This window comes from Ambystoma mexicanum, chromosome 2p, assembly GCF_040938575.1.
Source record: "Ambystoma mexicanum isolate Mex_15411 chromosome 2p, UKY_AmexF1_1, whole genome shotgun sequence".
NCBI classification, from domain to species: domain Eukaryota; kingdom Metazoa; phylum Chordata; class Amphibia; order Caudata; family Ambystomatidae; genus Ambystoma; species Ambystoma mexicanum.
In genome coordinates this window covers 1335029223-1335041268 of record NC_090923.1, presented here as the reverse complement: position 1 = coordinate 1335041268, position 12046 = coordinate 1335029223, and the positions used below count along the sequence as shown (strand labels likewise).

At 45.2% G+C, this 12046-nt stretch overlaps 1 protein-coding gene across 3 annotated transcripts in view; it reads left to right on the top strand.

Moving 5' to 3' along the window:
• The window catches only part of EPN2 (epsin 2), a 592428-nt gene extending 580702 nt beyond the window's left edge, over positions 1-11726 (top strand). For all 3 annotated transcript variants that reach the window (XM_069645677.1, XM_069645678.1, XM_069645675.1), the window contains one exon: positions 7660-11726. In XM_069645677.1, the coding sequence (XP_069501778.1) occupies positions 7660-7991 (332 nt within the window). In that variant the 3' untranslated portion in view covers positions 7992-11726. The remainder of the gene's footprint in view (positions 1-7659) is intronic.
• The last annotated feature ends 320 nt before the right edge of the window (positions 11727-12046 follow it).

Below are 12046 nucleotides of genomic sequence, written 5' to 3'. Positions count from 1 at the left end.
GGCGGTTGGAATCGCTGGGGACAGGAGGCCGTGTTGGTTTAATCTTACTCGCATGGTGGTGCCGGTGTACAGTGCTTTGATCGGCTCCAGGATCGGGGTGGGGCAGCCCCAAGTTTCGAGTTTCTGCCAGAGCCGCGGGCGCTCCACTTTGTCGAACGCCTGGGTGAGGTTGATGAAGATTAGGTAAAGTCGCGGTCCACCCTCCAACACTTTCCCTTTGAACGCGCTGAGCATCAGTATGTTGGCTGCTGTGCCCAGTCCTTTTTTGAAGCCTGTTTGTAGGTAGTCGCGGCAGCCAGCCGTTTTGGCCCAGTTGTTGAATTCTCTCAGAACGAGAGAACCAAACACTTTACCAATACAATCCAGAAGGGCGATCGGCCTATAGTTTTTTGGATCTTCTTTATCTCCCTTCTTGTAAATTGGAACGACTGTGGCCGTTTTCCATGATGGAGGAAGAGATTGTAGTTGGGCACATCTTTGAAAGATTTTACTGAGAAGAGGGGCCCATTCTTCCTCGAAGGACTTCAGGTCAACGTTCGAGATGCCGTCTGGGCCTGGGGCTCGGGAGTTTTTAAGTCTCTTAATTTGTGTTGTGATGTCCTCGATGTCATCCACTCTGATCCATGGTAATGATGGCTCTGCCAGCTTCTCTGTTTGCTCTTCTTCAGACTTCTGAAACAATGCACTGAAGAATTTGACCCAGGTAGCTTTGCCGATGTTTGAAATAAAAGCAGTTTTTCCGTCGGAGTGTGTCGAATTCAGGAGGCTCCAGAACTCTCTGCTGTTGTTGGATACTATTGTTTTCAGAATTGCTTCTGAGTCCTGTTGCTATAGGGTCAAGCGATAGTTTTTGAGCCAGTTTTTGTACTTTCGGCACCCCTCTGCTGCCTCAGTTATTGCTGCCGCAGTTCCTCTCACATTAGCTTGTCGTTTTAGCCTTCTCATCTCCGTGCGTTTTAGCACCACGATGTTGTCAAATCTGTGGTGCGAGCAGTTGTGATTGGCTCTGTTGGTGGCCTTGACTTTGTATGTGACCAATAAAGGTAAGTAGTCGATCTGCTCGCTTGTCCCCCGTTCTGCCTGTGCCTGGTATTTGTGTCCTAGTTCTTTTATTGCTTTGGCCGATATTTTCACTCTTGTTCGTTGGTTATTCGTGGTGAGCTGTGGCAACGCATAATCTCTTTCCACCTGTGTTGTTGACCAAACTGTCACCAGCAAGTTGTGGTCACTAGCCGGCGCATTGATCACGTCAAAAGAACTGATCACTGCCAACAACGGCGTGGACACAAATATGTGGTCTATTGTGGCGTTCGCTTCTCGCCTTGCCCAAGTCGGCAGCCGTTTTGGGTCTGGAAAGGCTGCGTCCAGGTTATGGAGTTCACGAGAGTTCATCAAATTCGACCACTGGGCTCCTCTCTTCGCACCCGGGCTGTTCTTGTCCATATGGGAAGTGAGTTTGTCTGAGGACTGGCATGTGGCGTTGATGTCTCCACAGATCAAGAGGTTAGGGGTTAACTGGGCCGACAGTGCATCATCGATCGCTCTTTCCATTTGTTCCAGAAAGGATATGTCACTGATTCCAGCTGGATTCCAATACGTATTTATAATGATCAGTGGCTCTCGTAGTTGGTTGGCTGGGTGTTCTTCGCGATCAGTCTGAACTGCTTTGGTCATCAGGATGGAGGGACTGCTAAATAGCGTGTAGTCGAGTGAAAAGCCACATCCTTGACGACATGCTGTCAATATTCCAGAGGATGGACGTCCTGTTTGTCCTTTTGTGGCCGGTGAGAGGATGATTTCGTATCCCTCCAATGTCGGGACCTCTGTGAGCCAGGTTTCCTGTAGACATAGAAAATCATAATCTCTTAGTTCAATGGCTCCTGGTCGCGTTAGATGCGAGTGTCCCCTGGTGTTCCATGAGCCTAGTCGGATGCAGGATCTCTCAGCTTTCTTGACGGTCGTGAAGGCTGAACCGGACTCATGGTGCTTGGGTTGCTATTTCCTTGGTGCACCAGTCTTTGCTTTGGATAACCATGACTCAGGACCCAGGACTAGGTTGAGTCTCGAGTTGCGCCTCAGTGAAGGTTTTATTTGGTCTGCCAAGATCGTTTTTGTAATCATGAGGTCCATTTTTCTGTTATTTTGTTCTTGGCTTATTCTTGCCGGCGCTTTCTCGCCTCCCTGGTCTTTGCAGGCCTTCTCCTTAGTAGTAGTTTGTAACTCGTGTCTATGATTTGATTTTTCCCCTCTTGTCTCGTGCCAATGGTTTTTTGTGTACTGACGATGTTTTGACGAGGGGCTTCTCATTTCCAGAGCAGCTGAATGATCGCGTTTTGGGCTTGGTCGGTTGAACCGTGTTGATCTAGTTGATTCTATGATGTCGTATCCAAGTTTCAGCAAAGCTTTCGTTTCGGCTATCGGGAGACGAAACACAGATTTAGAAGCCACGTAGAGGTGTGAGATGGATTTGTGCTGGCTCTGGCTGGGGTCCACTATCAGCAGGTCTTTCGTGTTTATAGATCTGAGATTAGGCACGAAGCTCAGTAGTTCTAGCACCGCGCCTCTATTTAGTACTACCTCGTCATCGTTTCCAGGGATCTGCTCCAGCTTTAGTATCCATTTCTTCCTTTCTGTGTTTTTTTCATCCTTGCGGTATTTTTCCGTCTTGGAGGTGAAGTGCGGCGCTTTCTGTTTCCAAGATTCTGTGCTAGGTCGAAGGCTTGTTTTGCTTGTGTAGTGCGGCTCTGCATAGGCAGAAGTATGACTTGGGAGCTTGGACGAGTGTCGATTTTCTTTCTCGTGTGGAGGGTTTGTGGACTCCTGGTTGCCCTTGCTCGCTGATCCCCTCGGGCTCTTTGCTTTCCACTGCGCCCCTTTATTCAATTTCTTACAGCAATCCTCGAGTGTTAAGAATTCTGAGCTAAATGGTTCATCCTCAAAGTTGGTCCCCGTGCCCGTGTGCGTCTCCCTATGGACGTCTCTTGTTGCCATGAGCGGAGCACACTCGTTTTGTACTTGGGTTGGCTCTTCGTCCAGGTGTTGGCTCATGTTCATCATTGAGTCATCTTCAAGGAAGTCTTCAGCAGATTTGGGCGAGCTCGCCGCTGTTCTGGGTTTGGGGCTCCCACTTGTGATGAACAGTTGTTGGGCTGGGGTCTTCTGTCTCGTTTCTGCCCCCTGCTGTTTTTTATATTGTTTAGTGGAAGGCTTGGCTTTCATAGCTGTTGTTGATGAGGGGGGTTCTTTCTCGATCAGATAACTGAGCACAGTTGAGCCTTTTGCTTTTCCGATTGACTGTTTAGAAAGTTGAGTTTGTTTCTTATGGGGTTTACTTGGGGCTTCTTGGGCTTGACTATTCTCTTTGGAGGTTTCACCGCCCAGCCCCTGCACCTGCTTGTCGAGGCCTGTCTGAGGTCTCTTTAAGTGCGGTTCTTTCTCTTGGTCCTGACCGATGTCACTGGTTAGATCTATAGTTATGTCCGTTTGCGTGGCGGTGGATACTGCGTGCCTCTTTGAGACTGTTGTAGTTATGTTCTGCTCCGTTGTCAGGATTGGTATACTTGTCTCGGTAGGTAGATTGGGAGAGCCTTTATCTCTGGCCATGGTATAAGCCTCTAGAAATATCAGTTTGCTATACATCATGGCTTGTGTTGTGCTAAGATCTTTTAGGTTGTCACTCATGGCCTCGTATAGCTTCATAAAGGGCGCCAAAGCGATTGTTGTTGATGACATAATTGCCAGAATGTCTGCTTTTTTCGAGGGGGTTTCAGCGCCTGTATGGTTTGACGAAGTCGATGTTCTTGTTTTTGCAGGGGTTTCTAGCACTGTGTGCTGCTTTTTGGACCCTAGCCGGGTCTCTGAGCAAGAAGAGTCCGTTGGCCTTCTTTGATTTTCGTTCACTGCAGAGGCTCTTGCCGATCCCGTATACCTTGGGATGTTGCTAGTTGAGGGTCCTGTTATTGGACTGTTCCATGTTTCCCTGCTTCCCTGATCAGTTGTGTCGCCGCCCGGGTGCGATTGGACTCTCAGGTGGAGGGGCAGACGGCCGCGGGCTCCTCGGGGTTAAGAGACCCTCCCCTTTACAAGGACTCTTTTCACCAATGGATACTGTGGCTGTCCGTCTAAGATCTGCTTGTTGGAGTGTGGGTTCACCTTTCTCTCGTTCTGCATCCGTGCTCGCGTCTGTTGACTCTGATGCAGGATCGATTTCATGTGACCCGTAAGTGTTAGGTGTGGGTTCCACCGCTTCCCCGTCCCTATGTGTGTCTTCCACCACTGGGTTCGGGTACCCTCCATTTCTTGTCTCTTCGGAAGTCTCTTCAGGGTCTAGTACGATCGCCTCTAGAGAGGAGACCTTTCCTAGGCCTTCTTCTTCGTTAGCTTGTGTCACCCGGGCCCTTCCTTTTCTATGCTTGTCTTCCTGCGTTGTCCCGGGGCCGCCAGGATGCCCCGTCCTTCCTGCAGTCCCTTCTGAGGGAGGACTCATATGTGCGACAAGCTGCGCCTTAGTGGGCAATCTTGATGTATAGTCTATTCTCCGGCATTTCGCCTGCGGCCAGCAATCCTGCAATGCTTGGAGGATTTCCGTGTCTGACAGTTCCACAGTATTTCTACTTCTATGTGCTGAAGATGGCTTAAAGTAGTATTTTAGACTATGAATTACTGGTGGTTTTCTTATAGTTTTAATCTCTGGTGTCATTTGTGGAGGTTGATTCCCCCTCCGCTGCCTCTTGATTTTTGTATGGCTTCGCTCGAGGCCGTCTGCGGTAACCCGTGCCTTCCTTCGTCCTTGTTTTAGAGGCCCAAGAGCGTGCATTCTCATTTCTTTTTCTCTTGGCTTTGGCTCTGGATGGTTTAGATGTGCCCAATCCCAGTTCTGTGGAATCAGCTGTCCCCTCTCGTCCTTCCTGGGAGCCAGGCAGAAAGTCACTGTTAGTCCATTGGGCAGGGGCATGCACCATCGCCAGCACCGACAGTGCTGGCCGCCTGCTCTCTTCGCTGCCTGCAGATGGCGCTCCCTGCGTGTCGCTCGGGCGCTCCTCAGCTGCCAGCAAGCCGACCGCTTTGAAGTCTCTCCCCTCTCCCACCCTCTCCCTTGTTCGAACTTCAAACCCGAGCCCGACGCCGTCCTCGCCTGGCGTGCTCGGCCCTCCTGACAGATCTTCCTCATGATCCCGGACCTCTGCTGGTCTACCGACGCTTTCCTCTTCCATGCTCGGTCTCTCCGACGGCCAGGCGTCAGCTTCCCCGCTCCTCCCCGGGCGACCGCCGCACCGCCACAGCCTCCACGAGGACCCGGGTCGGCGACCTAGGACCCAGAGAGGTGATATGCGGGCAGGTGGTCGTAAGGCGGGTTGGGGGCTGCAAGTTGAGGCTGCTTAGTGGAATGTTAACCGCTACGCCCCAAACTGGCTCATGGCTGGTGCTGGCGGCTGGGGCAGTTTTGGGAGTTTTTGATTTGGAACACTGAGTGGGACACGGAATGATTTCCTCCCCACTCGGTGGCCCTGCGCCTCGCTCCTCGGCCCCTCCATGTATATTTAGGGGGCTAGGAGTAACTTTGCTGTCTCTGTAGGGGATTCCTTTGCGCTCAACTTTTTTTGCTGTAGCAGCTTTGAGGGCGAACGGCTGTCCAGTTGTGGCGCTCTCTGTGCCCGCTTGTGATCTCAGACTTTTCAGCCGGCCGCCGCAGTCCTCACCTTCTTCCTCCTGGCTATGGCGTGGTGGAGACGATGTTTCGCTCCTGGCGAGCCTGGCCGCCCTGACCGCCATGACTGCAGGACTGCACCTACTCGTCACCTACTCCGCTCCGCTGGGAAGTGGGGTTTTGATTGTTCACTTTGCACCACTTTGCTCCACCCACTGAAGAGACTGTAGAAAGACTGCTCCAGAGTAGACTGCAGGACTGCACCTACTCGTCACGCATTCCACGCTGCACGTCGCTCTGGATCAGCTCTCCAGTCTTCATGCTGGCTGCGCCCATACATGTTCATGCAGAATGCACAAACATATATGCCATTTTCATTTACGAATTTACTCCTGTTGGCTTTGTCAGTAAAAATGCCAGGTAACAGTGAGAAAATATGTCCAGTCTGGCTGCATTAATAAAGACCAGTTGATATTTGCTTTGTCCTTGGTGTTCAATAAAAACATGCCATGCTACAGTATAAGTATGTCCAAACTGACAGCAGCAATGAAGACCAGCCTAGAAAAGCAGTAACTCATATTGGTTTTACCCTTCCTATCGGCAAAAAGTGGCATTCCACAATTAAAAAATGAACTAGACTGGGTGCACCACAGTAGGCCAGTCTAGCTATACAGTAACACTAATCATGTTCGCTTTAACATTCATGCCCAATAAAATAAATGCCAGGCCTGCAGGAAGAAAGTAGATCCAGACTGGCTGCACAAATTAAAGCCAGGCTAGCAATGTAATTACATTGATGCTGGCTGTACCTTTCATATAGCAGTAAAATACATGTCGTGCCACAATAAAAGAACATAGTTACCCTGGCTGCACTAAAGTAGACACCAGCCTAGCTACATAATAACTCGTACTTCCTTTACCATTGACGTCCAGTGAGAAATACCATGCCATAGTAAGAGAGTAGATCCAATGAAAGCCAGTCTAGCAATGTAATGGTACTCGTCATAGGTACTAGTCATATTTGCTTTATACTTGATGCCCAGTATAAATGCCATGCCGCCAGTAGCCCGCCCTCCCAAAGTTGGAGGCACTGCTCCCACATCATGCATGCAGCTCAGGCCCACACTCAAAGCACACTCTCATTTACATAACAAACACTTTCATTCACACCCTCATTCACACAACATTTTCAGTCACCCTTGCGTTCATGCAACACTTGGTCAACTCCTGGCACACATACATAAAAACAAATATACGCAGAAACATTCACACATGTGCACTCAGACAACCCCACTTGTTTTCACGCATAAATAAAAACACATTACACAGTATACGCATTTACATTTCTCATACCTACTCGCCCCTTCAGCACCCTGACAACACGACCACGAGACCTGATCAGAAGGTCTGCCTCACGCACAGCATGCTGAATGACAGAAGAATCCTCCTCTACCTTTAGTCAGTGTGGCCAATGGTAGCAGCTCAATAATGAGGCGTCAGGGCCAGACGACCTATGCCCCTCCTGCCTCCTATTACATGCAATGCCTTTTGTGCAGCTCAGAGGGGCTCTGCATTGAAAAATAAACGTGTCTCCGAGGCAGGCAGCGCAGCCCCTACAAATAATGGACTGTGCCATCTGCTGCGGCGCCCTGACACCCCTGTCATTAGAAAGGAACCACCACTGCTTGTTATTTTTAGATGTTTTTCTTCAGCAAGGAGTTGATGTTTTCCTGAATCTGAAATGTGTAGAAAGAAAAATGGTGTTGTATTTAAGGTCCTTTTGTCCCACATAGTGTTCTAATACTGATTTAGTTCGTGGCTCAGTGTGCCTAGCACACAATGTTTTCCTTCTCGGTCTTTCTTCTGCAATGCATTTTAATCCTGGGCATAATTCAAATTGGTTATCCGTTAAATTTGCTTAATCGAAACAGAACTCTATCTCCTAGGCGTATATCTGCCAAATAAGAATTAAATGATGGTAATTTTTATTGTATTCTCTCCATTTCGTATAGGAGCACCGCCAGCCCCACCACCAGTCAATCCCTTTCAAGTGAACCAACCTCAGCCCCTCACGCTGAATCAGTTGCGGTCAAGTCCAATGATGGGAGTCAGCCAATCTTTCACTTCTATGCCATCTATAAACATGGAGCCAATGCACCACTCTTCTATGTCTACTGCCGGTGTGCAAGCTATACCAACCATGGGGAATACAGTTTCTGTATCCAGACTGGTCCCGGTCACCAACATGAGCATTGGAGGCTCAATGTCTCAACCTCTTCATAGCTCTGGAATTCCTATGTCTGCAAATCAGTCTATAAACACAACTAACCCTTTCCTCCTTTGAAGGCCCGCAACTCAACAATCCTCTTGTTGGATTGGTTTCAGACTATGCTCGTCGCCTGAGAAATGGAACAATGCAACTTTCAGATGCAACATCACAGAGGAGACAAAGTAGATTTGCAGTTTACAGTTTTGATCTACTAAAGAGCTTTGTCTGCATTACATGTTCAACTAAACTATCCTTTTCTCCAGAAGATAACCCTTTTGTTTGTGGACCTCACCCAGAACGTTGTCTCTTCACCAAAGTTAAAGGATGTCCAGTTTTTTGTATGTGTACAAACGCAGTTCAACATGATCATATGTTCACTTCTTAGGAGAAACCTGCCACTCAAGTTCCCACCTCTAGTGTTCGTACACGTCACTAACTTATGCTGGGACCTTCAATTAACTTAGTCTTTTAGTTTGCCCTTTTCTGTTAGCAGGCTAAGAAGTACTTTCAAAACTAGCAGCTGAAGGCTTTTTTTCACAGTCTTGGGGCACCTATAGTCCATATTTTGAAGGGGGTGGGAGGGTTCAGGGGCACTGAATACGTGTTTTCTCTAGAAATGTGACAGATTTTCACTCACACTTTCTTGCCATAGCTTTTGCATATGAACCTTATTTATGTATAAAATGCCTAAAAGAAAAAAAAAATGTGTTGCTTTTGTCAAGCTTTGTGAGATACATGCAGTGTTTGTGCAGGAATGTCTAATTCGCTTTTACCATGTAGGGTACAAGATTGATTAATGACTGAAACATTGCATTTTATTCATTTCTTGCTTTTTTAATTACCATGTGAGTTGTATTAATGAACTAAAACAGCACATTTTAATGAAAATGTACTACTTTCAGCTAGTCTAAGCTCAACTTTACTATGTGTAGTTATTTTTCAATACCTTTGCACATTGTTTTACTACAGTTTCGTATTTGGTTTCGCAGATTTTTACCTACCGTATTGGTTATTTTTGCTAATATTTTTATAATATTATTCTTATTTAACTGTTTATTTAGTGGTGGAATTTTTATCAGGTCTGGCTGAAATGTAATGTAGCCACATCCTTTTTTTATTGTGTCCACTTATTTATAATTTTAAACAAATACTAAGGTGAAAAAGTATTTTTTAGAAAAGGGAATAATTAACACTAAATGTAATTATGTTTCCTTTATTTTAGGATTTGTTAAATATTCCTGTGGCTTTTAATAACTTTAAGGAAACTGCCTTTTGAATATTATGTGAAGTTTGAGATTTAATACTATTTCAAAGCGAAGTGTGGATTGTCATGATATTTTTACTCCATCTTACTGCGTTTAAATTATCAGATAACGAGTGAGCTGTAATTTGTTGACTCAAAAAAAAAATCTTCGATTCTTTTTTCATTTACCTGTTTGGCAGCGAGTCTCAGCTCAATGATATTGTGTGCCACACGTTCATAGATTTTGTAATAAGTTTACAGGTTGGCTTCATTTTATGCTTCTGCATCTTTCATATGGTCGCCAAACCGTGCCCCTGTTTATATGTCAATGTTAGTGTTTAAATGGTGTCTATGTAGCCTTCTCTTTTTGGGCAAAATGTATATAGATTTAATATCTGATAAGTAAACTAAAAGTTGCAAATGTGTTAATGCTTAACCACATGATGTACCATAGTGGCCTTCCCCTGATTAGTCATTGACTTTCAAAAGAAGTCTTCAGGAATTAAAGCATGAAACAAAACGTGGGTGTCCAGCAAAGCCAGGACACCACCATTACACCAGGAAATTACTGTGACTGGTGCAATATGAGAGTAGTAACACCCTCATACACTGCCTGACCCACTGATGAATTGCTCCCTCCTATTATGGCCTACCCTCCTAGTTACTACACTAGACATACACATTCCTGCACTCCCCCACCTTTTATTTTCCGTGTCCTTCCCCACTTTATCTTTATTCCTCATTCACTTGCATTGCCTCCTTTGCCACAGCTCCTTCCTTTTACTTGCTGTTCTCATTTTGTTTGAAGCCCTGCTTAATGATTTGATCACACAATGAGTTTAATATGATCAGTGCTTGGATATTAAACTTTGTGGTTTAATGTTCTCTCTCCTCCTATTGACCCTTCTTCCACCAGCCTCTACCCTTTTCCACTTTTGGATTGCTCGGAAAGGCTTAATATTGTTCTGAATTGTGCTACATGAGTGCACGTTTACATGCAGTGCATTTCCACCTAATGTTGGTTCTCAATGTCATCAGGCGGAGTCTACCTGTTCATACACTACTCTTTCAAAAAAGAAAATGACAATATTTCATGATTACACTAATGTATTTTGTAAAGGGGTACATGATTGCATTAAGATGAAATCTTGTATTCTTACATGTAAAAAACAGTGTATCCCATAATTTTGTAAAAAGTGTGGCTTACCATTGACATGTATGTCAATAACATATATTGGGTATTTACATTTTGGGTCAATGAGGGAGAAGCCTATTGCAAGTGTGTAAATCAGCTGGTAAACACATACGAGTGTCTGTGTATGGTATCAAACATCTTGTAGATTCCTTCCACTTGGTGGTCAGTGTTGAAGAATCCAAGTTAATCTGTTTTTGTGTACCTTAGCATAGCACTTTGTAATTCAAATGTACATGTTTAAATCCTGAAAACAGGCTGCCTTGTGCTAGAGTCTGCCTTTATACCTAATGATGTACGCAATACGTAACTGAATGTCAGTGCTTTATGGTCTTCCTATGTTTTGGCAGGTCTTTGCTAAGCACAGCTCACATGGCCAGGGTTCGATTGCGCTTGCCATGGTGTTTGCCCAAATTCATACTGTTAGACATTCTCCAAATAACTCCAGAAACATTCTTTCACAGAAACTTTCACCAGTTGCTTGATAAGAATTGCAGCCAAGATGTCATCGGCTCGTCCTTGCTAATACACATAAAGTGATTTAGTTGTAAAATGTGTAGCCCAAACTAGCCTTACCGGTCAAATTGACCAAATAGTATTACTCCTAGTGTCATATTTCCAGTAGCATACTTTTTGTAAAACTGTTCAGCTCCACCAAAAATAGGAATGTACATAGTCAATCATACTGTGCCATTTAGAAACTGCAGTGTGTGTAACCATTGGCTCGCCCACAGAGGTTAGGTGGTGTGGTAGGAGAAAGCAAGATGCGTTGATCACTGTGGTGGTTGTTTTGTGTCTATTTCAAGACCACTCCAATTGTTAGCCATCTTCATGGCTATTTGCCATGATTAATAACGTTGTGCTTTCTATCAGATGTAAAGGTTCGCAACATTCACGGCTCATGGTACAATTTTGCACAAATAAGAAAACCTACTTTTCCAAAGTTATTGTGACCAATTGATCAACTGTTTTTCTACATCTTGGGAGCAGGCTGCTGTTTTGTGGATTTGTACTGACCATTGATGTTTTACTGTATAATATAATTTATCATCTGTACTGTTCTGTGTAATGTCTTTTTCCCTAACCCAGGACTGTTAAATAAATGCAAAGTGATATTTAATTCCATCTGAATGGCGCAGTAGATAGAAATAAGGCCTGAAGGTGCATTGGTTGGAATTAAAATGGTGTTGCTCACATTGCAGAGTCGGTGCATTGATACATTTGAATGTTGAACTTTGTTGTCAAAATGAATCCCATGTTCTGTGCACAAGCTTTTTGAGCAGTTTGAAATTCACCAAGGCAAAACTAAAACAGTTGGAGAAATGCTCAGTTTCTTTTAACCAAAGAGCAAGTAAAAGAGTCCTATGTGCCGGCACGCACTTTGATGATTGACTTATTCGAATATGCCATCTTTTCTGATAGTCTCTGGTTAATTAGCCTTAATAAAGTGTGCCTTTTTGGTGAAACATTAATTGTATAAAAGGCTTTAAGTATTCAGTGGTCACTGGTGCAGCTTTCATGGTCTTCCTCAGCACTCGGTATCCAGTGAATTGAATCTCTCTTGGATCCTAAGTAATGATAGTCTCTAAGTATAGTGCATAGGCAATCCACTAGACGATACCCACTCATTGCTTGATATTTTGTTGAATAACGTAATATAAGACATTCAGAACTAGATTGATGCATATTCAAAGA